This window comes from Gallus gallus, chromosome 5, assembly GCF_016699485.2.
Source record: "Gallus gallus isolate bGalGal1 chromosome 5, bGalGal1.mat.broiler.GRCg7b, whole genome shotgun sequence".
NCBI lineage: Eukaryota > Metazoa > Chordata > Aves > Galliformes > Phasianidae > Gallus > Gallus gallus.
Genome location: NC_052536.1, coordinates 7,404,012 through 7,431,597, shown reverse-complemented (window position 1 = coordinate 7,431,597; position 27,586 = coordinate 7,404,012). Strand labels below are relative to the sequence as shown.

Below are 27,586 nucleotides of genomic sequence, written 5' to 3'. Positions count from 1 at the left end.
CCAACCCACTTTGCTTAATAAGACACTTGCGAAACCCACTGAGGCACAATGAGCCTCACCCCACCTGCCTGTTCTCAGATGCATGAGAATGACCAGCCTGATCTAGCTGTGGATGTCCTATCATTACAGGGCAGTTGGACTAGAGGGCCTTCAGAGGTTTCCTTCAGCTCCATTGATTCTATGATGGTAAGCCTTAGACTACATTGGGCATGGAAGCAGCAGAGATTGGTGCTGTACTCACTGATGTGCAGTATTTTCTGTTGCTTCTCCATGTGGAAATTGATTTTCAGGAGTGCTGAATGCTCAAAGATCTAAAACCAGTGGAGAGCTTCCTTGTATCGTTAAGGTCAGTGTTGTACTCATGACCAGGAAGTTCAGTGTACCAGCTTCTTAGGCTTGATCTCCTACAAGCATTGCTCAGCTTTAACCCTCTTACCTCAGTTTCACAACATCATCGTGATGCCATCCCTTCACCTCAGGTCAGCATTAAGAAATCAAACTCACCGCCATCAAATATATATATATATACATATATATATATATAAAATATATATACCATTAGGAGAATTTTAATAATTCTAAGTTCAGCACAGGTTTTGAGTAGTGTGCAGGAGGCAGGGCCTTGGACACACTGAATAATGAAAATAATGAGAAATATTGGATAGCTGCTCAGTGGGTGAGTGTGCAGTCATGTAAGTAGACTCCATGATGCAGTTCAGCAGTAAGGATGTGTGGGAAACTTCAATCCAGCATTTCCTAACCTCGCGGTGCCTTCCAGCTTCATGATCTTTTAATACAATTTTGTGTAATGTAGAGATTAAAAAACGCACAGTGCTAAACATCCTGCTGAGTTATATATTAAAAATGTGATGGGAATGCCTCCCTAAGCCGTGGCCTTAAAATAGGCCAGTGGATTTTCTTTCTCGTTGGGTGTGCAAAGGCAGAGGGAGGGTGCCAGGGGCAGCGTTCGGGTGTAGCAAGCCTGATGATGAATGCTCTTCTAGGAATAGACTTCACACCAGTGCCCCCACAGCTAGAAATATATATATAGGAAAAACAGAAGATGGCTGTGGTGAGTCACGAGAATTAGACCCTAAACTGTCAGCTCACTGTCTTCTATTTAATTTCTTTCACCCCAATGGGACATTTCTTCAGGAAAAAAAAAAAAAAAAAAGACATTTGCCATTATTGAGGGGAGAAACTTTAGAAACTGTTCTAAAACAGACATTTCTTGGCACTGTATATCTGACAAAGGTTGTTGACAGTCTTTTGGACCCTGATTGTAATTTCTAGTTTATTAATGTAAAAATAGATTAAATTCTGTATTCTTGTCCTTTCTTTTGAATTCAGTATCCACTTCTGAAGCAGTATCCACTGTCTGCGTCTCGTCCACTACCACCTCCTACTCTGAAAAGTTCAACTTTTCCCAGGTTCTGTTCATTGCTTATTCACAGTATTCCCCCTCACCCCTTGTTTAGCTGTTGCTCGCTTTCCATCATTTTTGTTGTCTTCTCCCTTTATTGCTGTTTAGCCACTGACGGTTTACTTGGTGGTGTAAGGCAGTGTTCAGTGACAGTCTGGGCTTTGGTGGGATTTGATTGTAATGTGAGTAAAAGAGGAATACAGAGTTGTACTGGGTAAATAGCACAGGTGGGAAAGCACTGCGAGGGGTCTCAGCAAAAGAAAACCGAGGACTATGAGTGAAAGGAGTCAAGGGAAACCGGTGCAGGAAAGCAGTTGGATGTTGTTGCTTGTGGAAGTGTGAAAGCAAAGGTGCGGATGTGATGCCAGAAGGGATGGTGAGCCTGTAAACAGATTTAAAGAAAGGTCAGCCTGTCCCTGGGGGTGACAGAAAGGATGTTTTGTTTAGACGTTAAATCTAGTGTGCAAAAGAAGGATGGGAAACAGGAAGACCAGAAAGGAACATTCGCATTGAGAAATGACCAAGGCAGAAAGTAGCTTAATTCTGGTAGCTGGGAAGAATATTCCTCTTGCTCTTTCCCCATGTCGCTCTCCTCGAGGCTTCTCGGCAGCACGGTTGCCTTTCAGTTTTTCCCGTGATAGAAGTAATAAGGTTTGATTACAGAGTGGGAGGGGAGGGTCTGAGATCTTGCAAGAGGACATGTGGTAACGTTGGAGTTGACATTGCAAAGCATTACATGTATTAAGTACAAAGCCAAGTTGTTTTGCTTTGCGGAGGCTTAATGGTTCACTCTGATTGTATCTGCTGTGAGGTACAGCCTGATGCTGGGAATGGGAAGGCTTCTGGCCTCAGCCCTGGTGACACACCTGGATGTCGCACTTTGAGGCCTTTTCCTACCTACCTGCAGGAGGTGTAAAAGAAAGAGACTTCTCCACTTCTCTATTTACATTGCTCAAATGACCAACCCCACAGCCCTGCTAAGCAATTCCTAGGTCTTTATCTTGTACCTTGAATGCAGTGAATCTTCTGTTTGTCCCAGGCAGGGAACAAACTTCCCAGTTTGTCACTGGGAACTAGTTCAGGGAACTCACCTCAGAGGTGGACTTGTACTTACTGTATTATTGCACTCAGTGCAATGAGTAAATAAGGAACAACACACCAACAATATAGCAAAGGAAATTTGTGTGACACAATGATACAAAACTGGGGATTACAGGGATAGAAAATGAAAACAAAAGTAAAATGTTCTTAAGTAAGTGTCAAAGTCATCTCCTGGAAAACTGGCAATGAATTCAGAGAATACAGTGAAACCTTTCCCTGCATGCAGGGTGAGTGCAGAACCTTTCTGTTCACATTGTCACAAGCAAAATGATCCCAATCTACGTAAGATAAGCAGGTATGATTTGTGCCATCTAGTCTTAGGTCAACATGCGTGTTGCCTAGTTTTTGCTTGAGCTGTTTGATGACTTGGGGAAAACCTCCCCACGTTTTCTCGTCTTTGAAATTCTCATCAACCTATGTGAAAGCTAAGTCAACACACGTTGCTTCTGTTGGATTCTTCTGTTGGTGAAAGTTCTACTCACATAGTTTTCTACTTCTGTTTAGAATGCTCATCTGCCACTATTCACAAGTTATCTAGCACTGAATAATACACTTAGGCCTCTTGCAAATGTAAATGCTGTATATACACCTCCAGCATTATCCCAAAATGCTTCTGAAAAGCGCGATTGCTGGACCTGTCTTCTCAGCTCCCAGCTCCCAGCTCTCCATTTGCTCTTGCACAAAGTTCATGGTACGCATCTCTGGCAACAAGCACCTTCAGTTTGACTTGGCCACTAATTTATCATGTGCATCTCCACCAGCACAGGAATTGCTCTAGGACTTCAGTGTAGTCAGTAACTAGTGCTAGTTAATCTGGTAGCCACTTTTTACTGAGAGCTTTTGACATTAATTCATCAGTGCATAGCTGTACGTTGCAGCCTAGGCTAAATTCATCTTCTGTTTTAGGTAATTGCTCTCTTGCATGTTGCCCTGCTGTCTGACTGCACGACTTCTGCTGCCTGCAGGGCTCGCACAGTGGGCTCCATGCCCCTGCTGGGATCCTTGGTGCTGGCGTGAGCACAACTTTCAGTGCTGTGGCTGTGGATTTTCTGTGTCTTGACACTGACAGGTGCTCTCTGTCAAGACTAAACTCTGATTTCTGCAGCTCCAGGCACAGACATGGGCAACAAAGGTATCTAAAAGGCAGAGGGACATTTTCAAAGTAGAGACACGTGAAAAAAGCAGCTGATATGACTTAATATTGGGCTTTTAGGCTTTCTGAGCAACTGACTTAATTTTTTAAGTATTTGCAAGAGCTTGAACTATTCTTCAGACTGAGGGAAGCTTAGTTAGAGCCCGGTGAAACTCTGAAAGAAAGACTAAAAACTCATCTGAAGATGTGTGGATGATATTAATTGATGTTTAAAATGAGTGCCTCTATTTGCAGGAATCTGCAATGCAAACTAGGAGTTTTCGAAAGTAATGCATATTATAATTAGGGCAAGCTTTTAAAGATGCTTTGAAGTCCTAAACATTTTTGAAATTCAAATGTGGGATGGAATAAAGGGATCTACACAATAAAGGGGCATTAAATTATGTCCCCCAAATTTCACTGTTTTATAGATGTAAATATATGCCATAATTAGCGGTAAGTAACATGAGGAGGATGGCTAAGTTTATTCCTATTCTTATTCAAAACAGCTGTGGCATGAAAAATAATGCTCCTTCTCTTTGTGATACAGTGGAACAAACAATTTACCCATGTAATCAGTGTTCAGAAATGGCTTGCGCCTGTGGTTGCCTCCCACCCCCTCCTGAATGCGTCCCCATGCGCCTCCAGCAGTCTTAAGAGGTGCAGCCATTCTTTGTGCCCTTCATCCACACACACAATTGTGGCTACTGCCCATTGTGTTTTTTTTCTTGCCGTTTCTCCATGCAGTTTCTCTTGCACGGTGTTGGATTTCCCTCCATCCGCACAAACGCACGCATGCACGCTCGCCAGCTTTGACTGGCAAATGATCTGTGGCTCACAAATGGGAGCTGTAATGTGAATGGGGCTACGGCCAGCATGCAAATGTATGCAAAACAAATTAGATATGGAAGAAAGCAGACATCCATTTTCTTTTCCGCATCACAACCCCATCGGTGCAGGGAGCTCTCGAGGCGCTCGTGGAGGACCCCTTGAGCAACTGATGCCTTGAGCCTGGATAACGAGTGGAAGGGCCGAGCAGCTGGGGAGCCGAGCAGCTTGCTCTGTCCATCACGAGCCCAACCATGTGGCAGACCTGGACGCAATTCCTGAGCTGCAGCGTAACGCGCGCTGAAACGTGCCAGCGCCCCAGATGCTCCCCTTGGAAAAAATTGCTTCACAATTTGGAATCTCTGCTCTTTGATCACTCTTTGGAGAGGAGGAGGGGAGGCACGATGCGGTCATATGAGTAACACACCTCCCTGCAGTCAGCAGCCGTTCAAACCTGCATGTCGTTAACAAATGACCTTCTGTGCTTAATGTTAACTACTGAATGCCAGCGTAAATTATTCTGGCCCTCCTCAGATCCCACTGTTTCCAATAGGTGCTGTTTTCCTTCTACTCAGCAGAAAGAATTTAGACTCTGTAATTTTTGCTAGAGTTGCTTTTTTTGTTAGCCAGAGCTGTTATTATTACACAGGCACTCTGTGCCCCTGCCTTTAACGCAGCCTGAGAGCACTCGGGAGGTGGATAGGAAGTATTTTGCTGCTGTTTTCTAATATTTTCCCCCTTTCTTTTGGTTGCAGCTAGCTCTGTTTTGGTGCTTGCTCTGGCATGCTGGCAGAGGCATCTCCGGGCAGCATGTGAAACACTTGGTACTCTTAATGCGTAATATTTTCACTGCTACCCTTTGACAAGTTATGCTGTGTTAATGAATTAATCATGTTCTTAAACGGCCACGTCAAAAAGGTGCCAGAAAGCTGAGCGCTTTTGCCACCCAATGCATTCAGCTAATACAGAGCTCAGCTCTTAGAAATCATCTAGATGAGTTTTACTTTTGAAAATGGCCACATTGAAAAACAGACAAACAAACAAAACCAGCAAGAAGCCAACAACATTTATGGCTTTAAGTCATTGGGTTTTCTTTTTCTCCCAAATTCTATTGATCTTATATTTTAAATCATTGTTGAAATGAGAATTTTTCAATGAGGAACTGAACCCTTGTTCATTGCAAGTGATCGTCCCTCCATTCTAAACGTTATTTATCTGTATATGCTGCACTGATGCTCACCAGCCCTAATCCCTGCAGCCAGGGATCGGGGCATAGCTGCACTAGAAGCTGCACAGGAGGGAAAGATGGTTTGCAGCCCAGGAAGCCTTGCAATCTCACATCTAAATTGCAAGTGAACCAAGATGGTGAGCACCAAGGAAATGAGGAGACAAAGCTGGCTTTTATGAGAGGCTGCGGGCACAGTGCTCCAGCTTGACCGTTGTCAAGTTTTTCACACTGAAGAATGAAATTATTAGAAGGATAGCTGAGGTTAATAAGAATGAAATTATTAGAAGGATAACTGAGGTTAATAAGTTAAAGATGTCAGTTTTGGTATTACTGTGTTTATCTAGTCTTGCCTCTCCTCTACATGAGACAGGCAGTGAACCTAAGTAATTTCTGCATCCAGACAAGAGGCCAACTTGGGTTAAGCATCCATGTTAGTTAGGTATATGGGCTGGTTAAAAAATCCCTAAGAAATGGTGACTATACCATATTTCAGAATTATTCCAGCATTTCACTGCCATCGGGGATATCAGCATCTGCCTTGTTTTTCATTTAGCATTTGTGCAGCTTTAGCTTTTTGTCTCTTAATGTCCTTTCGTGCAAGATTTAATCTGTCAGAAGACTTCCCCATGTAGCAACTTGTAGGCTATGACAAAGTCGTGGAAAAACTTCTCTTGGAAAAACTAAGTAGATGGAGTTTCATTAGTCATTCACTACAAAGGATGTTTTCCAGACCTGAAATCATTCTTGTAACTCTTTTCTGAACCTTTTCCAATTTTCCTACATCCTTTCTAAAATGTGGACACAAAAACTGGAGTCAATATTTTAGCAAGGAGCCTGCTAAAACGGAGTACATAGGTAGCACGTGGCTGTTCTCCCACTCAAAATGACATCTGCAACTCTCATAGCCACAGCAGGTCTCGGTTTTCACAGGGTTTTTTGGGGGGTACCATCACTATAATTCTGGGGAAAAAGATCCTCAAAACTTTAACTGACTTGCTTGCTTCACTTTGAGGGATGCACCTTCACTTGTCAGTTGTGTGATTAAATGGACCGCTTTCTCTGGAAGCCATACCAATATATTTAAAAAGTCCTTTGCCAGTATTTCTTACAACTGAAAAGCTTTGTATTTTACCGGTAGTGATCTTCTCTCCTTCTCTTGAAAAGAAGGAAAGAAAGGTAATGAAGATAAGAAAAGTGATCTGGAATTTGATTTATTTTCCATGCTAAGACTATTTCCTTGAAGTGACAATCCCCCCTTCACAGCGGTACCTGCGCCTTCCTAGTGCTCACCTTCTCATCCTCTAGTTAAAAGATCTGAACCCGTGTTGAAGGACAAGATGTCTTTAGTAGGTGAGACGAGAGAAAAGTCTTCTGTCACGAGAAGGTTTCCATTCAGGACTATTCGCTGATGCCACCTCTTAAATGTTTTATGTTGGTGTTACGCTTTTTGAAGGAGTCTTAAAGCTTCAGTGCTCAGCAGTTGGTAGCTAATTAAACTTTAAAGCTGTTGTTTAAAAGGAAGAGTCATCTTTCCATTGAAAACACTTCCTTTGCATGCTAGACTCCCTAATCAAAGAGCAAATACAGATAATTTAGCTCTGTTTTAGAACCGTAAGATTGTGGGGTTTTTTTGCAACAGCGCTGTGATTGTGCAAGAGTAAATCACAACAGTTGAGTGATAATTTCAAGTGTTCCTCATTCAAGCTTCAGAGCCTCAGTGTCTATTTTTGGTGTATACAGGACTCCTGGTGATTTCAGCCAGAGCTGGAAGCACTGTGGGAGTGATCAACAGTGTGCCAGATGGCCATGTGTTGCTTTCCAGGTTAAATGTCAAGTGTATTTTTTCCAGTGGGCTTCAAAATAAGAAAGAAACAGATGAAAAGTTATTTTGTAGTCTCCGTTAGTAGCTGTTACGGCAGCTTGCAGTGTAAGGTCTATGCAGTTGATCCTTTTGGCAACATGGAATTGTGGGGAGCATTTTGTTTCCGATTCCTAAATATATTTCTAATACCTGAAAGGGAAAGAAGGATCATCGCGTGGCAAAACTGTAATTGCAGGAGCAACAGAAACAACCACTTCTTAAGAAAACGGGGTAGTTCACAACGGTAGCATTGTTTTATCAGAAGTACTTATTGGTCAGGAATTCCAGCAGAGCAGCTGTGAGGTGGCTGATGGCTGCTGCAGTTCTTTATATTTAGATGTACTGCAAACCAGCTGCAATGACAGATTGCTTATTTACCATTAGGTCGGAGCAACGTATGGCAGGGCGCTGTGAGTACTGCATTAGCTGTACGTTAAATGCTGACTGCTGGCCTCGTGCAGTACATGTGCAAGGAGCAAGGTGTAGCAGCGATGGGATTTCTTTCTGTTATGCAAAAGACGTGACTATAAGGCTCTTTGTGTTACAGTGTGTAAACCTCCCGAGACTTCTCCACTGATTAATTTACCAAAGCTAGCCTGAAATAATATTAGACCCACGTCTTCTCCATACCACAAACTAGCTCGGTATTGCTATTATCAGCATATTGCCTCAGAAGGTTGTACCACAAATATGGATTGTAGACACTAAGTAGAATTAATGAGCTGTTGCCTAGTTAAACATTAAAGAGCAGTTACAAACGACCTGAAATGCAGCGAAGGCAGAACGATAAATGTTCCACGAGAGCTGGTAAATAAACACAGTTTCACAAAATCTCCAGGTAGACAAGAAGACATTTTTCAGAAGTTTTGTGTTATTTCTGTTTTAGCAATAAAAAGCAGTAAGAACAAGTCAGGCTAGAACTGTAATTGAAACTGCTGTAAAAGCGTGTTTCCGTGATCAAATGCTCGTCTCGGGGTAGCTGTAAGCTCATACGATTTCCTAAGTGTTATGCCACAGTAGCTGATGGGCTGTTTCCACATAAAAAGAAAACCCTGCCCACTCTCTCCTCAGGCACCAAAGATGTCAGCAGCGCTAATACCTGAATCAACAAATCCAGCTGTGGATATCTCTGGTCTCTGCCTATGTCCATATTAGTGCTCTTTCAAGTCGAGGGCTTTGTGAGGATGGTTTCGTGATGACAAAGAGCACAGCGGCAGAAAAGCTTGGGTTCTGTTGCAGGCCTGGGGAGGCGGGATTCAGCATGTGACCTGTGCTCTTGCTTTGTAACCAAATGAATCACGCTGCGCACAAGACTCGGACATAAATAATTAAAGGTAGCGCTGTTCCTCACTTGATCCTGCACGTCTCAGTCCCTGGTGCTGGATGTGGAAGGCAGCTGGGTCGTTACTCAGGCTGCAGCGAAACACTGAAAGAAATCAAACGCTCTCAGTAGTGTTTTATTGGTTCAGTAGGCACGGCTCAGTAAGCACACAGATAACGTGAAGCCCGTGAACTGCGTCATACAGCCCAGTGAAGTCAAACAGCCCGCTGCATCGGGGCCATACGGCTTGACAGAGTTTATTAGAGATCGATTCCCGAGTTGCACAGCCATCTTCCTTTGTAGCAGCGATTTCATTGTTTTAAGAAAGGAAAAGGACTTCCTCTCTCTGCCAGACAAGAAAGGTCACCTGTAGCTAAGAGAAATACCGTCTTCTCTTTCATTGTTTAAAGAAGTTTGAAGAAACTGTTGCTTCCCTCTGGTTTCTCCTTCAATGGTTTATGCAGGTGCTTTCTTTGAGGTTGCCCGCTGCCATTGTTGTCACTATCGAACTCCCTTTTCCCTCCCCTGTTTCTGAAAACAAGCACAGTGAGCTAATTGCAGTTTGTGCTTCTGGCATTGTCAAATGAAAAATAACACCTTCAACATGTGTTGCTTTTTCCCCAACAGGCTGACTTAAACTGCAACATTCAAGATGATACAGGAGCGTTTTATGGAGTCACCAGTCAGTACGAGAGCTCAGAAAACATGACAATCACCTGTTCCACCAAAGTCTGCTCCTTCGGAAAGCAAGTAGTAGAAAAAGTAGAGGTGGGTATTGGGATGGGCTGCCATGAGTCTCCGGTTCCTTTTGGTTCTTACTTATGCTATTCCTGTCTTCCTCTAATCCTTCCTGAATGAGTATTTTCCTTCCCAGGAACGTTTGGGTCTGTTGTACATCACTGTGTGCCCAGTGACACTGCAGTATATAAAATTGTAGTTACCTGTTGCTTGGGATCCATCTCCATCCTGCCTGTGGCAGCCTTCTGCCTGCAGCTGACATCAGTGCAACCTCCTCTGTCACAGCAGAAGAGTGTTGAAGGAAAAATGCTTTTTGCTCCCATTTCTAAACACTCATCCAGCCACATGGCCTGTTTGAACAGCACTGCAATGACAGAGGATGGTGCTCTGTGTTTCTTCACTACCTACGGTAGTCTTACATGCAGAAAGGCATAATTTCCATGGTCACCAGTAGCTTTTAAATGGAAAGATGAATGTTTCTAACATGCAAAGGCCTTTACCTATTTTTAACTTTTCTATTCTAAGCCCTCAAACTGTATGGGGTGGTCAGGTAGATACTTGGTTTACCGTGCAACAACACTTTATCTACTTAACTTGTCTTCTCTGTACTAAGCCCCACACCCACATCTGTTGCAGCAGGATAGTTTTTGTATGGGCAGTTAGCTTACAGCTGCAGGTTGAGCATTTTATAGGTGTGCTGGTCTCCACTCATGTCTTCCTTGTACTGCGTAAGTTGCTCCGAAAGTAATGCCTCCTAATTATTCCTGTGACAAACACATCAGATAAACAGAACACTGTTTGATCAACCAAATTCTCAGCTACAAAACACTGTTTTTCAGCACAGTGAACAAGAGCCTGTATGCCGCGCTCGTAACATTCTGCATGGCTGTCCAGAATGTGACTTGTCTTTCACATTGTTGCTACCACTGCTGCAATGCACCTCCTACCACCTCACTATGCCAGCATCCACTCTTTGATCTCTGTAAATGTTCAGCAAGTGTTGATGAATGTCAGCAAGTGCCATTTTGTCAGAGTGCCCCTCTGCTGCTACCTGTCATGTGGCAACAGCATGGAATGGATTGGCAGGAAAGTTCCACCTCTATCACCATCCCTACAATATCTGTCGTGGACCGATACAATAAAATAGGAGGCATGACTTTCAGAGCAGCCCTTGTACATATGGTTCCCGTGCACGGTGGCCATACAAAGTTTTCCCTCGTTTCCATATTCAACGCTTAGAGGAAACCAGGAAATCCCACAAACGAGTGAGGAGATCATACGAACAATGGGTTTCCAGGCAGCAGGGTGCCCAGGAACCACAGGCACCCTCCTCCCACCCCTGTGAGCCACTGCAATATAAATCAGTGTGGTTTTCTTCTGAAGGCAGCCTTGCATCTCTATGTAATTTACAAGTTGCCTATTAAATCATGCAGCAATATATGGCTATGCTTACCTGTATATATTTATACATAAATGCGTAAGCGTAATTCTGCTCTTCGCAGCTGCTTGTCTCAAAAACTGCTGTAAAATCAATCATAACAATCTCATCATAACTTTTCCACTTAATTCATTTTTAATGGATTTGGGTTTACTTTGTGTAATCTTCTTCCTGGTTTCTAATTCACAGGTTGAAGAACAAATTGTGATGTAACAATTAGTGGCCTTTTAGCAAGGCGCTGTATAGCACAGGTGGGAGTGTGGGTGTTTGTGTGGCTGAACCCACTTTCCCTTTCTTCTGTATGCACAAAAAAACCCACAAGCATAGTATTTGGTTCTGCTTTATCTGAAGTGACTTGCTCTGAACACCTTTATTTTTTTTTAGACTGAATATGCAAGGTTTGAGAATGGCCGATTCGTGTACAGGATAAATCGCTCTCCAATGTGTGAATATATGATCAACTTCATACACAAGCTGAAGCATTTACCAGAGAAATACATGATGAACAGCGTGTTGGAAAATTTTACCATTTTATTGGTATGGATTCACTCTTTATTTTTCATCTGTAGAATACTGTCAGGCATTGTGTGGCTTGCTTAACGTGCAATATTTAGAACCAGTTTCCGAATCCCTTAGTCATGTTGCTTACTAAACAAATAATCTCATTGACTTCAGAATAATACCCTTGGAATCGTGCACCATAGACGCCAAGGATGAGAAGGATAAGCTGGCTGAGAACATGAACAAACATCTCTGTTATTTTCCAGATATTCAGCTTACTGCTCTTATTTTCAATTCAAGTCTCTGTTTGGTTTTTATAGAGAGCCTGAGGCAGTAACTTGGAACCGTCCCATTCATCTAATGTGTTCTCACTGAGATGGCAGTTATAATACTGCAAATGTCAGTGGTGTTAATTAGTTCTTGGGCCAGGAAAGCATGCAGTAATGGTGAGGATACACCCAACAGGTGATCTAAAGCATGAAGAACGGTCTGTGTACTAGCCTTGAAGCCAGTGTCATCCAGCTACGTTGCTCTTTCAGTGTGGCTTTGCAGAGTTGTTTTTAACACGTTCATATTGCATTCAGAACCATGCAATGCTGCTGCCACCATAGGATTCAGGCAGGACTCATGGCTGATAGCAGAGGGGAAGAGGCACGGCAGGAAGCTCAGAGTCATGCGGTGTGTGAGAGAGGGGTGTGCTCAGCTCAGCTGCCTTTTGGTAACCAAACACAAGGGGACAAGGGTGCACTCTCTTTGCTGAATTGGGACTGAAGTTGGTGTAGGCTGAGGAAGAATGAGCCAATGGCTCACAGTGAAGAAGCCAGGGTGGGACGAATCTCCATGAGCAGTGGCTCCAGTCAGGAGCCACTGCTGTGTGAGTGCAGTCACAGAGGTCAGTTGAGGAGAGAGAAGACATTTCAAACAGTGACATTTAAACGTTGCCTAAATTTAACCAATTGTTTCTTTTGGCTCTGGCGTTTTCAAGTTTGTAATATACTGTCTACCTCTTCCTTCCTCTCAAATAGGTTGTAACGAACAGGGATACACAAGAAACCCTACTCTGCATGGCTTGTGTATTTGAAGTGTCGAACAGTGAACATGGAGCACAGCATCATATCTACAGGCTTGTAAAGGACTGAGCAGTTATTTATATATACAGTTCATTTCACTTCTTTATCAAAACACAGACTGTAAACCTCAACACTAAGTGGCAGTGCCTCTGGCCCAACTTTCACCCACATTTTTCTAAATCCTGTTTTAGTGAGTCATTTTTAATGTGTTCATATATAATTGTAGCTGTGAAATTCTGGTACAGTTGTAAAAATTATTTCTAAAACTAAGTGTTCTTCAAATTTGTAAACCACGGTTCTTTGGGAAGACTGTATTTAAGAACCTAACGCCTCTGTCTGTGGAGGCCTATTTTTAATTCTGATAGAAAAATGTATGACAGAGCATTTGCCATGGGGAAAAACTGACAGCGTTTATAAGAGTTTTTGGTTTTTTTTTCCAACACAAAATACTTGTTTTACAATGCAAGTGAAATTGAAATGAATCTTTAGCTATAACTGTAAATGAGTACACAAAGTTAATTACCTTTATAGAATTATCTTTGTAACTAATTAGGGTGGATGGACAAATATAATTCACTAAATTATTTTTTAAAATGAAACATTTTTCTGTTTGAAACCAAATGAAAAAATATAGCCTTAAGAAATGCCTGTTACGAAACAGACAGGTCCTAAAATTAGGCAAATTTTGTATTTTTTTCTCAATGCTAAAACTAATCTTCTAATCCATTAAACTTTCAAACAGGTATTGCAGAGAAAGAAAACATCATCCCTTACCCCTAACATATCTAGTGTATTTTAAAAGATTATAAAGTTGTATTGTACTAATATGAAAATTTGATTATTTAATGAAAAGAAGATGGCTCATTTTGCAATAAGTAGGTAAATACTGAAGATTTAGACTCACATTATATGTAGTCTTGTGTGTGCAGTTATATTTTATATGGACAACTACGTTTTCTAGTTAAGTTGAGTGAAGAACTTGCAACTCTGAAATTAACAGATAAATGGAAACAACTGACATAGCTACAGCATTGAGTAATTCGTAAACTGAAAGCAAAACACGAAAGTGTTTGAGAGAAGAATGCATACGCTTCTGAAAGGATCAGCAGCTTTAATATCTATGAGATGCTAGAAAATCACAAGCAATACCAGGCAAAGAGGTTTGGAAAGCGGAGATTTTTTTTTCTCCTCTTCCTTTTTATCATGGTGCTCTAACACCTCTCTCCAGTTCTCTCTCCAGTTCCTACTGGCAAAGACCTTACACGAAACAAACACGTACGTACCACGTGGGTCCTGATATCTTTTTTGCATCTGGATGTGGTAGTATTCATCCTTCTGCTATATCAGGGAAGACTCCAGGAAGTGAAGTGCAGCTGGAGATATTTTAATACTGTGCAGATTCAAAACAAGGATGTGGGTGTGAATGATTATCTGAGGTACGCACATGTGAGATAAGTATTCTCATTCTTCCTACCTAAGCCAGAGTGTTCCTCAGTTTCTTTTCTTCTGCACACCCAGCGCTGTCCTTCAGCTGCCCAGGCAGCAGTTGTTTCAGCAGGTGCTGGGCCAGCAGTGGGTCCCCGTGCAAAACATTTGTCTGAAAGGCTCAGGACTGCTTGGCCAAGCGCAAGCCACCTTAAAGGTCAGTCATGAGGTATCAGCAAAGAGCGTTCTTGGGAAGGTCTTTTGCAGCTCTAAATCAAAGAAGTTAACATTTAACAGCTCCCTCCTCACTGCCCTTTACGTGCCCATGCGTGATTTATGTCTAGAACTCACTCCGTGGCAACAGCGCCGCGGTCTTTGAAAATGTCTCCATTTCTGGATTTCTTAAAAATCCTGTTGTGCTCTCTCAGTTCTGCCAGTAACTGAATTTCTCTAGACCAGAACATCGCCTCGACGCAGTGGTGGGTTGTTGTGGACTCACCATACAGACATCTGAGGGGAAGGGAGACTGCTCAAATGCCTCGGCCTGCCGCTGATCCAACTCTAGTAGGTGGATGATTGCTGTGATGTCTAGCTGTGGATATTAGGGCTGATGATCTTTCAGTTTATATTCTGTGAACAGAACAGTGAAATATGTCCATGGTAGGGTCTCTTAACACTCATTTTTAACACTAACAATCACATCAGGAAAAGCACTGCATTGTAACAGCCTAACGGTAGCCCTTTATTCTAAGCACTTGGTGTTACAAGTCAAAAACTACTTTTTTTGTTTTATTTTGTTCTAAAGTTGTCTTTTATTTAGGGTTTGAATTGTGGTTTTGGTGATTTTTTGTTTTAATAACAAGCGAACTCTTTGAGGCGTATCGAGTATGTAAGTCAATTTGCAAAACCAGGTACAGTTTTTGTAATAGAATCTGGCACACTACATACGTCGTAACTATAGGGTATAAAAAGTCACAACGTTTATTGGTGTTCACATATGTAATATTAGGGAAACTACTTCCTTCATCTTTTCTTTACACTTCTGTAAATGATCCATACCCTGTATATGTTAATTCTTAAAAGCCTTAATCCTTCAACTGTTCGGTGTGTGGTGTGTAGTCCAACAGGCTGCCTGTAAACTGTGAGCTCTTTTGTAAGCTGGAAGTATTTATCTTGTTACTGTTACTTTTTGTAGGAATCTTTTAATTGAGAGCTGCCAAAGCATTACAATATGCAGTGCCTTAGCGTTATATTAGACATACCTTTAGCCTCTTAACATAAATTTGATACGTTGTTTTATTAATTGGTTCCATTTTTGAATAAACTGTATTTTTCCCCGCAGAAAAAAACTCCTTGACTGCTTGGTCTAAACCAACCCTCAGTACCAGCCAGTCCCATCGCTACGCGATTAAGTGTCTATACCAAAAGGAAAGGTTACAGATCCATAGTTCTCCGTGAAAAGTGAATTGTATTGATAATGCTGCCTTTTAAAATTTCATGACCAAATAATTAATTGTGACTCTTCTGCACTCTAGCATGAAAGTGCCTTTGGTTTGAAATTCCAGCTTAGAAAAGTGCTGCCATAATAATGACAATTTGTAGAGAGACCAAAAATATTTAGTTATCACCGTAATGCCTTTGGTTTATTGGAATAAGTTGAAAATACAGGCCTCCATTCACAAAAGAGCACCGTTTATAGCAAGGTAATTTTGCTAATGATCAACCTGCTGGAGAATGGCGCACTGGTTGCCATTTCTGACAGCGCCACAAACCAGCTGCTGGTTTGTCTATGATAGAAAAACGAAAACGGTTCGCATTTATATTCTCTTCATCCAGCCGTGCATCTGCATAATGAGATCCACGCACTGCACAATTTCAGACAGTGGGCAAATGTGGCTTTATTGTTCTCCTCTAATAATATTTCAGTGTCTGTGAGGATTTTTTTGTTTAGGTGGAAGACTTTGTTTACAAAACTGTGCGTGCTGAAGGTCAGCTGCGTAAAACAAGATGGAAAGGGAGAACAGACGATAGGTAGGGTAAGCGTGACGGTGTGCTTTTAAGCATTGAACTGCTAAGTGTGAGCGTTGTGGATGAAGGTGCTGTTGGAGAAACTCCGGCCAGCGCTGCTCAAAACACAGGGTTGCTTTGTTTTGTTTTTCTCCCATACGATGTCTCGGTAGAAAATAGTTAGCTCCTCTTAAAAACGCGTCTGTATTTGATATCTTCTGTGAACGGGGGCCGTACTGTGTACGCTACGACTAACATTGGTGGGAAGAGGAGCAAGATTTTAAGGAAAAGATGTTAGAAAGAACAAATATCAGCAAAACCAAAAGCTGTCAGAGGGATTATATAGTTGTGAATACGATTTTAACTTGATTTTTAAAGTATTTGATGAAATCTAAGATTAACTTTTTATATATAGAAATATTGTGACACTGTGTGGTAAATATTGTGATAATTCAAATTCCCTGTCTCCAAAATATTATTTTTGTTAATCCTTCAAGGCCTAAATCTCACTTACCTCTGTAAGACGAGTAATCCTGTTGAATTCGATGAGACTGAGGTAGGGCAAAGATGGTTTCGCCCCGCGAGTAGAGCACATATTTTCAGTTACTACCAAACATTTCAGTCTTACTAACCCGTATTTGTGGTAAAGTACACTTCTGTCTCATTAAAATAAGCATAATGGTACCATTTGGGGCTGTTAAAAATTGCTACTAGCAAGTGTAGTTTTACTTACTTGAACTCCAAAATGATTTTGTTTAGGTACTGCACCACTATTTTGAAGGAATTGCAGATATAATGCCTGTTTCTCGCGTTCCCTTCCTACTGCAGCTGCAGCTCAGTCAGGTTGGCAGTAGCTTCTTCCGTTAAAACCTCCACGGTGTAGGCTATTTTAAGTAATGAAGGGTGTACATTACTGTTGAATGTAAGTAACTGGCCAGTTCAAGGCAGATACAGCATTTGACATACTAATCCATATCTATTTATTTTTCCACTGCAGCTCCTACGGCATACTTGCTTTGGAAGCAGTTCCCCTTACAGTTTTCCTGGATCATTCATACTGAGAAATGTTTTCTCTATTCTTTACTTGACCCGTACTGATCCAACATACCCGGTCAAACAGCAGATGTGATAACACAGTCCAGTTTTGTATTTTTCTCAGGATGATCTCTTCCCCCCCCTCCACCCCCCCTATCTCTCATGACAAGATGCTTAGCCCCCTAAAAAAGATCAAGGCTGGATAATTCAGAATACAAAACACGCTTTGGAGATCTTCATCTTTTAACTTTTCAGGTCATTCTTGCTGAGATCATGTAATTAGTTTAGTGTGTAAATTAAATCTTAAATGCACTCAGTTGACAAAAAGGAGACAGATCCCTGTTACCTCCTTTCAGAATATGTGTTTTTGTTTTGTTTTGTTTTATGGGCCTCTTTGCTTCAGGCTCATGACTGCAGACAAAAAATACAATATGTGCCTGAAAAAGAAAGACAAGAGAATTTTATAACATTGAAAACCTGAATAGCCTTTAATTCTTCAGTACATTTTATGTAAAACAGGTTGGGGTTTTGTTTTGTTTGGATTTTCTTTTTTTTTTCTTTTTTTTTTTCTTTTTTTTTTTCTTTTCTTTTTTTTTTTGCCATGTGCATTTGTTCACATTTGTAAATGACTTAATGGAATTCTCACTTTATGTTTATTTGTGTAATGTGTATAAAATGGGTTTGTGACTTAAGCATATTCATATATGGTCAGTGGTTACTTTAATATTGTACTGCTGCTGGTAACTTTTGATGTAGAACTTGCCTTTTGATGATAAAGTACCTCTAGGTTAGACAGGGAGGGAAGGCTCTTGGAAATAAAAAAAAAGCAAACGTTCTCCAATGTTTTCTTAACGTATTTGCAGAAGCTTTCAAAAGGAGTTTCAGTCAAACCTCTTGGCAGTACAGTATTCTTGTATTTGTTATTGTCTGTGTGTAGGTACTGGTACCTTTTTTTTTTTTTTTTTTTTTTTGTTTAAAATGTTTTAAGTGTTGGCTTTAAAGTGAATTTATCTTTAGTATGATAGTAATATGAAAATTATAGGTTTTGTGTGCAGAGAATTTTTTTATAAAGTGCTTTGTAAAAAAAAAAAATGTATTCTAGCTTTCGCGGTACATATGTGTGATAACTTTAATATCCATGACAGTTAAGTGCAATTATTTCATCACTCTAAAAATGCTATTTTTGTGTCGGTTACTGCAGGTGTTTTCATGTCTTTGCAAAGTGACACATTTTGATGCCTTCTTGATAAAGTGGTAGAATTTTTGTAGCTTTCTAGAAACTTTGTATTCATACAGTATCGATTGAAAATAAAGAAAATGAAAGTGTTTTGTGCATTTATCTTAATCTCCCACATCCATCTCTTTTTAACGTTGGGTGCGACTCTCAAAAGCACTTAGCAAAGTAGCACGAGACCAGACTTGTGGTAATGTCTGTGTGCTCACCTGAACTGAAGGTGCAGGTGGACATCCAGCGCGATTCACAGACACCTGTAGGGATGGCACAGCTGGAAGCTGTGCTCCACAATGAGTCCGTGTGCTTTCCGGGCCTCTGGCTTGTATGTCTTCCTAAAGAAACAGCAGTGAGTTGTTTTGAAGCATAATTTAAATCATACTGTTTAAATGAGAAAAGCCACCCAACCCCCCCCCCCCCCATGCCAGAAGCAGGAATGATCTATTCAAAATCTTACATAATAAACAGTATCAAATGCATCGTTCACATGACAGCTAGAACTGACAGGAACAGAGTAGTTAACTGGGGTTGTGGTGAAAGAAAGAAAAAAGAGAGTAAAGGGGGATATCCTACATCGACTGGAATCAATGGGAACATGACCAGGACTTGGAGGGGGGCGGGGGGGGGATATACATCTGGCTCATCTTCTCCTTCAAAAGGAGAGCAGTGGCTTTTGAATAAACCATGTTCCCTCCCACACACCCCAGTTCTCCTTTTGGATGGCAGATGTTGCACTGCCATTTTTAAAATGCCACCAGAGCTCATCCCGTGCTGGAGATGAATGGGTTGAGAACAACACGCAGACATGGTCTGTTTTGACCCTGTTCTCACTTCTTTGTTCCCCATTAAGAATATGGTTTCAGCACTTTGAAGTGGGTTAGCCGTTTCAGAAGCAACCTGCCCCTTAATTAAGGTTCCATATCTTAATTAATTTAGGCTAAAAACCATAAACCTACCTGCCACCCAGCATTTCAGGTTGGCAGTCCCCGTGTAACATCGTGCCATTCGTGTACTCACCGACTGCCTTCAGCAGATACAATGGCCTCTCCCTACTTCAGCACAGCCTAGCCTACAGGATTACAGCATTGTGGTCACAGGACGAAGAAGACAGACCAGTTGCTGCGTGCTGCTTTATGAAGTGTTGCATGACGAGCTCCAAGCGGGCCACAGACTTCTCATTGCTTTTTTTCCTTCCTTTTTTTCCCCTCAAGATGCAGCCAGTTTGACAATAGAGACACAGAACACATTTAATGCTCGCTAAACCAGGAGTAAAAGGACAGTTCAGAGCTCAGCAGTGTGTTAGCAGATGTCTGTAGTCCCCCACACACTGCTCTAGCTGTTCATCCCAACCCTGCGCTTTCACAGCCTTACTATTGTTGTCTGGGGCCCTTTGAGAGAGCAGAAGCAGCTGAACAATCTGTCACACGAAACAGCAGTAGCTTAGCAGTGTTCCGTAAATGATTACCTACCTTGTAGAGAGGTGTTACACTCAATTGGCTAATGGTTGTAAATTGTTATATGATTGCTGTTGTTTTGTGAGAGCTGGAGCTGTGCTGGAGACACTGGAGGTGCGGTGAAGGTGGGAGAGGCAGGAGGGAGTGGGCAGAGAATGTATGAGGAGAAGATTGAAAAGGAAAATTGTAGAAACCCAGAGTGCAACTGCGGGGGGGTGGGGGGGAGAAAAATGGAATATTACTTTTCAAAGAAATTGAAAATCTGAGCAAAGGAGAAAATCGTAAGGATGACAAAGGTAGTTTCAAGACCAACAAAAACAAAAATTCCATCAGAAGAAGGGAGGAGATCTAAAACTAAAAAGGCCACAACAAACAGTCACCTTTATGTGCGTAAATAGAATTGCCTTTTTATTTTTTGCTCCTAAATTGCTTTTTTTTCGTCCTTCCTGTTACCGGGACATATGTTCTTAAGCACTCTCTTTGAGGTGAGAAGGAAAGGGCTGCTGGAGGCCTCCCTTGTATTAGAGTCATTGCATTCCTCACGGGGAGCTCAACAGAAAAAAGCCCAAAATCTCAGCAAGGCACCCAATAGCCTCCCTGATTGACAACGAGTTGTCACCTTGGTTTCAGTTGGAAAACAGAGTGAGAAAGCAACATGCAGAACATTATCTGAAACTACCGACCGAGCAAAGACGCTTGAGCACAAGCGACTGGTCTCCATTCATCCAGCAGCGGTGGTTTTTCAAGCCTTCTACACATACGTGTTTGGGCAGGGGGTGGGAGATGCACACACACGTACATACAGACATGTGCATACACACAAATGTACCAACACCCCTCACCCTGTCCGGGAGATAAGAGCGTAAAAAGCCAACCCTGCTGTTATAGTAGAGCAGATAGCCAAACAGCGTTTCTTCAGAAGTCCGCTTCCAAAATCCTTCGTCAGCTTTTTGAGATACCCACACAGAGGGAGCAGTTGTGGAGCCTCATGAATTACAGCTCTTCCCCTTCTCTAACCGGTGAGATCAGGGTGCCAGTGAGGATGGTGGCTGGGGCCATCAGAGCTAATGGTGCCAGAGCTGTGTTTTCATTTACACAGTTCAAAAAGGAGAGCGGTTCACTAGTGCTGCTTGCCTTGCAGTGCACCTTAACGCTCTGCTTTCCAGATCTCCAGCAAAGGCAGAGTATGCAGAGACTTACCTGCTGTTCCAACAGAGCGCGGAGCTGTTTGTGCAGCCGGCCTTGCCAGCAGGCTAACACTCTACAAACTGATCTCTTTTCCCGCCCCAAACCTGTAAGTTTATTAGGCGTATTTAAAGATCCTGCTCATTTTTTTTTTTTCATTGGCAGAGCTTAAAGAATAAGCTTTTTCCCCAGACTTTTAAAAATTCCTTTCTGCTACGATCATATGTTCTCTGCAGCATTATCAGAGAATTTACTTTTTCCGAGGTACTTGTCTTTTCTCATTCTTCCACCTGTGAACTTGAACTTCACAGCTAACACTACACTTGGCAAAATGTATAAGAACTGCATTCAGACTTGCAACCATTTCCTTTGGTACACTATGAGAACACTTCCTTTTCAGCGCAGCTCTACATCAATTATAGGGTGGGGATGCCCACATCTTCTTCGTGCTTGGCCTCGCCATTAGTGTTAAACTGAACCCACATATGACCAACTCAGACAGTGAAGCACTAGAATCAGCCATGTTGTGCACGCATCGCACCATTCCACAGCACAGAGAATTCGATTACTTAATCATAAAATATTTGCATTGGTTTTACTTTGACTATATTGTATTTTTAATAGGTTTTAATCTAGGCTTTGTCATCAGAACACCGCAGTGAAGAAACTTGGCAGCGCAGTCTACCTCCACGGTTGCCAGCAATAACAGGGCAGCCACAACACCAGTTGCAGCAGGGCGGGCATTCCCCTATCTCCACCAACGATCTCCTTGAGGGAGGTGGTGGTGAGCAATGTTTGGGAGGTGCCCCGAGACTCCCTCCCCAGTGACGGGCTCTGGATAACTGCACAGGAGCAGGTAGCCAGGCACAGCAGCAAGCACGCCCCCAGCCTCTGGGAGATGACCTGCTAGCTGTAGGCATGGGATGACACGTCAGTTCTGCTCATTGGCACGCGCCTCCTGATCAGCAAAAGGACAGGATGGCACATGGGCAGTGAACTAGCACGTACACAGCTGTGGTAGCAGCCTAGCAGTTTTCCATACAAACCAAATGTCTTCCCATTAAGAACATCAGCATCAGTGCTGGAAGTGGTCCTAAGGTAATGGCTACTGCAAGAGAGCGAGACGAAGGGCTCAAGAGCCACAGACAGGAGACAAACAGGGCAGCTCCAGGTGGTCAGGCAGGCTCTGCCTGTGTCCTGCACTAGGCCAATGTGGTTTCTCAGTTTAGGAGGAGCTGGGAAGAGAACTCTACACCTGAAAATGGCAGCACCAAGGGGACAGTACAGGCACAAGGAAGAAAGTCAGCTTGAAGATAGTTGGATACTAATGGAAGGGAAGCATTAGGCATGGGGATTAGCCATCATCTGGGGATGAAGCTGCTGAAGCAGGAGATACAGGGCAAAGGCTGTTTCAGAGAACTGCATAAAAGTCTTTTTCCATTATCTCTGGTCAGACATGTTAAAAAGACACAGACAAAAGTCAGCACTGGTCTACTGAATGCAGCTGGAAAAGTATCAGTGAAAGAGAAATGAACCCAGAGAGCCAAACTGAGGCAAGGGTACAGGGTGCTCGTTAACATGGCCTAGAATCTGGTAGGGAGACACTGAGTGGTGGAAGGGGACACAAACATCAGGCAGTTCCCGAAATACTGGAAAAAAAAACAACCCACAAAACAAATCAGGTGCAGAGCTCTGTGCGTTCAGGTAGCTGGAAAACAGAGTGACCACAGTCAGAAGTTACTGCAGAAGTAGGCCATTTTCAGGTGTGCCTACAAGATGCATGGGAAACCCGTGGATGCAAGCAGAAGTTGAATTTACAGGTAAGACAGATCTGGGCGGGTGTGGAGAGTTGAAGATCAGGGCCGCCAACAGGTTCACTAAGAGGGAGGGAGACGGGAGGTAGGGAAAGCAAGGAGAGAAAAGCCATGCAAGAAGAGCTGCACAATGGAGACCTGTGAAATGGGCTGCCGGCTCCAGCAACCAGCTCCTCCTTACGAGAAGAGCCTGCAGTGACAGGAGGCAGCGTGGTGTGCCCATGCCTGCAAAACAGGGGGACCAGGGAAGTGGTGAAACTAGCAGCTCTCCAAACACATGCTCACGTCGGAAAAAACAGCACATCATCTGGAGCTCATTTTTGGCTGCCTGTTGACAGGGCAGACAGGTAGTTATGCGTAAGAGATGGTCGCGATTACAAAGGAGATCAATAGACACTGGCACTTCTACAGTATAATTGAGAAATCTGCACAGTGTAGATATGTAGATTGTTACCCTCGTGGTCCCGAAATGACAGGCATGTAATCACCCTTTGTAAGGGGGCTGGGGAGAGCAGAAGAGGAGAGGGGGGTTGATAGTTTCTCTAACAAGAACGTGCGAAAATCTATAATATTTAAGCTTCCTGCACAGCAGTTAAAAAAAAGTATTCCGTTCAGCTGTTGACAGTGTAGCTGAAGCTGTGACTCTGGGCTCAGATTATGCGTTGCTCAGTTCTATTGAGGCCTAAAAAACAGCCTCAGTGCAGTACAGAGTACGTACAGTTCCACAGCTCAGTCCTACATGTATAGGAAATGCATACAGGCGTACAGAGAGGCTGCAGTAGGAGGCAAAATAGCAGAAACATCTCTGCCAGCAAACGCTCCTGGAAGTCTGACCAAATGCAGCCTCAAACGTGTCAAAAAGCAAAGTTCATTCCCACTTCCTTTTATCTCAAGGTTGTATCAATCTCAGCAGTAACTGGATTTACACCTCTGCGTGGTAATGAGGTTGGCCTTTGTGCTTATAACGAAGCGTCACTTTGTGATCTAGATGTCTGACAAAACCCCTCAGCCAGAAGCACAGGAGGCTCACGCATGGTCCAAATTTTCACCTCAGACCCTCTACAGAAGCAGCCTGAACCTTCGCAGATGTCTAAAGAAGAATGTAGGCCGAAGACAACAGCTAGATCTTGAAGGGCTCTCATGCCTGTTGCTGCAACACAGCCCAACACAGAGCACGGGGTGACCAGGAGTCTCACCAGCTTTTCCTGCAGTCATTTCATGACTGCAGCGTGTCTCAATCTGTTTACCTGCAAATACTAGGTATAATCCGGTTAGATAAGACCATTACCACGGTACGTAACCTTTGGACTTTGGCTTCAGGCTTCTACTTTCCCTTCTGGAGAGAGCACATCATATTTCACTGTCTATTTTATTTCTTTCTCCCTTATTACAGTTGTGCTCAGTACGCTCCACAGATTGATTTTCCTGGAGGCACAAACAAGCAGATAGAATCTAGAGGATGTCTAAATAAAGGGAATCGTTTTAAATGGTCTTTGAATTAATAAATATATATAAAGATAAATAAGAAACATAGAGATATATAGGACATATAGGTAGTACAAACAAATCATGATCCGTCTGTCCAGGGCGCTCTGTTCATGCGAGCACTCTGTGCTTGGATATCCTCAAAAGCAATATGCCTCTGTTCTCCATCTTTCTGGATGCACTCGTGATCCCAGATGGGAAACAGGAAATTTCCCACTATCTCAAGTGAAGGATGGGGCGCTAGATAATGTATTGTGCCTAATAGGAAGAGTTTATCCTAAAAGAATACCTAAAAGGCACGGTCTACCTCCTTGACTTACTGAGTCTGAGTTGACAGAATATGCACTTCCACTGTAGGCTCTACTAATTAGCGCAAGAGAAAATAACTACCAATTTAAAGACGCCGGTGTCTTGCAGGCAGATTGGGTCACTGCAGTTTTTTAACATTACATTCTCGCTTCTCTTGCAGTATTCCTGCCAGGCACCGACCTTCCTTTCATCAGCTATAGATCTTAAGGCTGGCTGTCCTCCATTCTCCGGACTCGTGTTCAGAAAGAACAGCTACGGAATTCGTCATGAATAACTCTGAACAGCAACTGGTCCTGTGTCTCCTGTGGGGATGGGTCAAACATTTATTGACTGGTTAACGCAAGACTGAGTGGGACCCTTACTTGTCTGTATTCCTTCACACCACCGCCAGTACAACAAGCCACGTATTCTCTTGGCTTGGATCCAAACTTTCCATCGCCTGGCTTGTGCCATGCCCTAAAATAATGGAGGTCCTGTCGCTCCCGGAGACCTCAATGTACCCATGCTGTAGCACAAGCAGAAATTCAAAGCACCGAGTTACTTTCAAACCTTGCTCCCAGCTACAGTTGAAGGTTGGTCACTGGAGGAGGTAGACCTCAATAGTACTCAGTCAGACTACTTTTATATCCCCCTGTAGAAGATCAAGACTGTAGGAATACAAGACAGAAACACTGCTGTGCTGTGGTACCTTGGCATGAGATGGTTTAAAAGCTTAGTGAGGCACCTCAATCGAGTTACACAGTTCCAGGGAGACTGGAAGCGTAGAGAAACCATCCGACTCTCCACAAAAAAGTTATTACTCAAAAGGGTTTTTGCTTACCAAATAATCTGATCTCTGGCTACTGCAAAATGGTTTTCCTGCTCTCTTTGAACTGAATTTCAATATGTGCTTGCATGAAGAACATAATGAAGTACATGCCTACGGCAAGTGCACTTTAAAGCACTGTCCTTTATTCCTAGAGACATTTCCAGGAAACGCGAAGCAGCGGAATAAAACACCTCTGGCTTTATCACAGACTCCTTCTGCTGCGTCACTCCTTGCTCAGGGGCTGACACTCGGACAGACACAAGCACAGCAGATCTGCCTGGCTCTTAGCCATGCAGGAGAGCCGTGCCTCACAGGAAGGCAGACGTGACGAGGCCTGCAACCCGAAGGCAGCGCACAGCATTTCAGAAGAGCTGCACGGCACAACTCCAAAGGCCAGTTCCTTCACCAGCCATGTCTTCACACAAGCAAAGATACGCACCGAATATAACTGCCCAAGTTATACTGCAGTATCTGACAGCAGGATTTATCTTTCTCTCCGTTCAAAACTCCCACCCTGGTGAAGTGGGACATTTAGAAGCAGAGATCAGGCAGTGCTCATTCATAGGCGGCTGGTAGCTCACTCTGAATAGCTCACATGCAGCCTTACAAGTAAAATGGCATTTCTGCCTCTTTCTGAAGCATCATCCAGAAAGGGCCCCTTGTGTTACACATAGTCCAGATGAACCCTTGGTTAGAGACAGGCAGCTTTTCAGGCCCAGTGGGACCGGGTCACCGAAGGCAGCATGCAGCAGCTTGCTTAAGGGGCCAGGCTCATTGGCATCTCTTAGTTAGGGCTGTGAGATCTCTCTGCCACTCCATCCTGAGGCCCAGGGAGGCATCACTAGTTTTTCAGCCTTGCTTTTACCGAATAACTCAGCTAATAGCATCAGATGAAGCAGGGATTTTCTGATGTTTGGCTAAGCTGTTAATATTGTCGTTCTGGCACATGTTAACAAGTACAGGCAGGTCTGGGTATTAGTCATATTTTTAGAGGCAGCTTTTTTTCTTATTCTCTGTCTCTCTCTCTCTCTTTTTTTTTTTTTTAATTATCTTATCCATTGTTACCGGGCTTCAAAGCCCTCAGCAGAAACAGCTGTGTGAGCGTTATAAAATTATATTGCTAGGCCAGGGCTGTTTTCCAGCTTTACACAAGCTGTAGGTCAAAAGACACTACTCTCTGCACTGAGAAAAGGTACAGAAGGAATTGCAGGCTAAGAACCAAGTACCTACTCCTGGGGCATGCCTGAACTGACACTGCCCTCCCAAATCTGATTTAGTTTCTATGTATATGCACCTTACTCTATGGTGTTCAACCTCCAAACTGATAAAGTGGGATCGGTCATATGTCTGACTCAGCAGCCACTGCATGCACAGGCTTTTCAGTGCTTTGGCACATCTTCACTGGTCATCTAGCATCATTAAACGTATCCTGGAGGTGACCTTTATGGTACTGGAATGCTTCAGTAGCATGTATTTATTTTTCTGGGGCTCCTCTGAGCAGAAGCTTGGCCGGCAGTTCTCAGCGAGGCTGCGCTGCTGAAGGTTGGCTTCTGTAAAGTTCAAAGCACTCAAGCCTTACACGTGCCCTCATCTTGAATTAGATATTGGTATATGAAAAGTTGCTGAAGAAACTCTCGCAATGAGCTCTGTTTCTTAGAGAAGGATCGGCTCACGACTCTACCTTACCTCTAGCTGCTGTTTGCATGACAAGTCCTTCAAGGAACATAAAAAACAAACCCATTCATTACGTTTGCACAAGTCAGGCTGACTTGCAGTTGTTACGCAGGAAACAAATACAAACACAAATCATAAAGGAATGGGAACAATTAATTACAGACAACGGAGCAGTGAAGCTTGTTACCAGCACCCATCGGTCCCACCACTGCTCCCAGCCGAGCAGCCCATGCCGCAGAACAGGGCCGTGTGCTCAGAGGCAGCAGCTGAGCAGAGCTCGTCCTGCCGCAGCCCGCCTGCTCCTTTGTGGCCCGACAGGCTGCGGCAACCGTGACAGCAGGGACTGCACTCAGCAGAGCAACAGATTGCAAAGCAGCCGGCGATACCAGGGCCACGCTTATGTGGCAAAATGTGCTATGATACCAAGAGGCGAGCTGCCTGCTGCACTACAGCAAAGCAGATTGCATAGCATTAGCGCTGGTGACAACAGGGCACTCATTGTGTGGGACAACAAGTCA

At 43.1% G+C, this 27,586-nt stretch overlaps 1 protein-coding gene and 1 long non-coding RNA gene across 15 annotated transcripts in view; one reads left to right on the top strand and one right to left on the bottom strand.

Moving 5' to 3' along the window:
- Positions 1 to 18,447, top strand: part of TEAD1 (TEA domain transcription factor 1) — a 144,258-nt gene extending 125,811 nt beyond the window's left edge. For 13 of the 14 annotated variants that reach the window (XM_025150620.3, XM_025150619.3, XM_015286358.4 and 10 more), the window contains 3 exons: positions 9,522 to 9,662; positions 11,455 to 11,607; positions 12,597 to 18,447. In XM_025150620.3, coding sequence (XP_025006388.1) covers positions 9,522 to 9,662; positions 11,455 to 11,607; positions 12,597 to 12,710 — 408 coding nt within the window. In that variant the 3' untranslated portion in view covers positions 12,711 to 18,447. The remainder of the gene's footprint in view (positions 1 to 9,521; positions 9,663 to 11,454; positions 11,608 to 12,596) is intronic. The other variant, NM_001199405.3, reaches the window with a different exon arrangement.
- LOC101750071 lies at positions 17,635 to 23,602 on the bottom strand. The gene is made up of 2 exons (XR_001466535.4): positions 19,296 to 23,602; positions 17,635 to 18,674 (listed from the first exon to the last, which is right to left on the bottom strand). It is a non-coding gene; the product is annotated as an uncharacterized LOC101750071 (long non-coding RNA).
- Between the last annotated feature and the right edge of the window lie 3,984 nt (positions 23,603 to 27,586).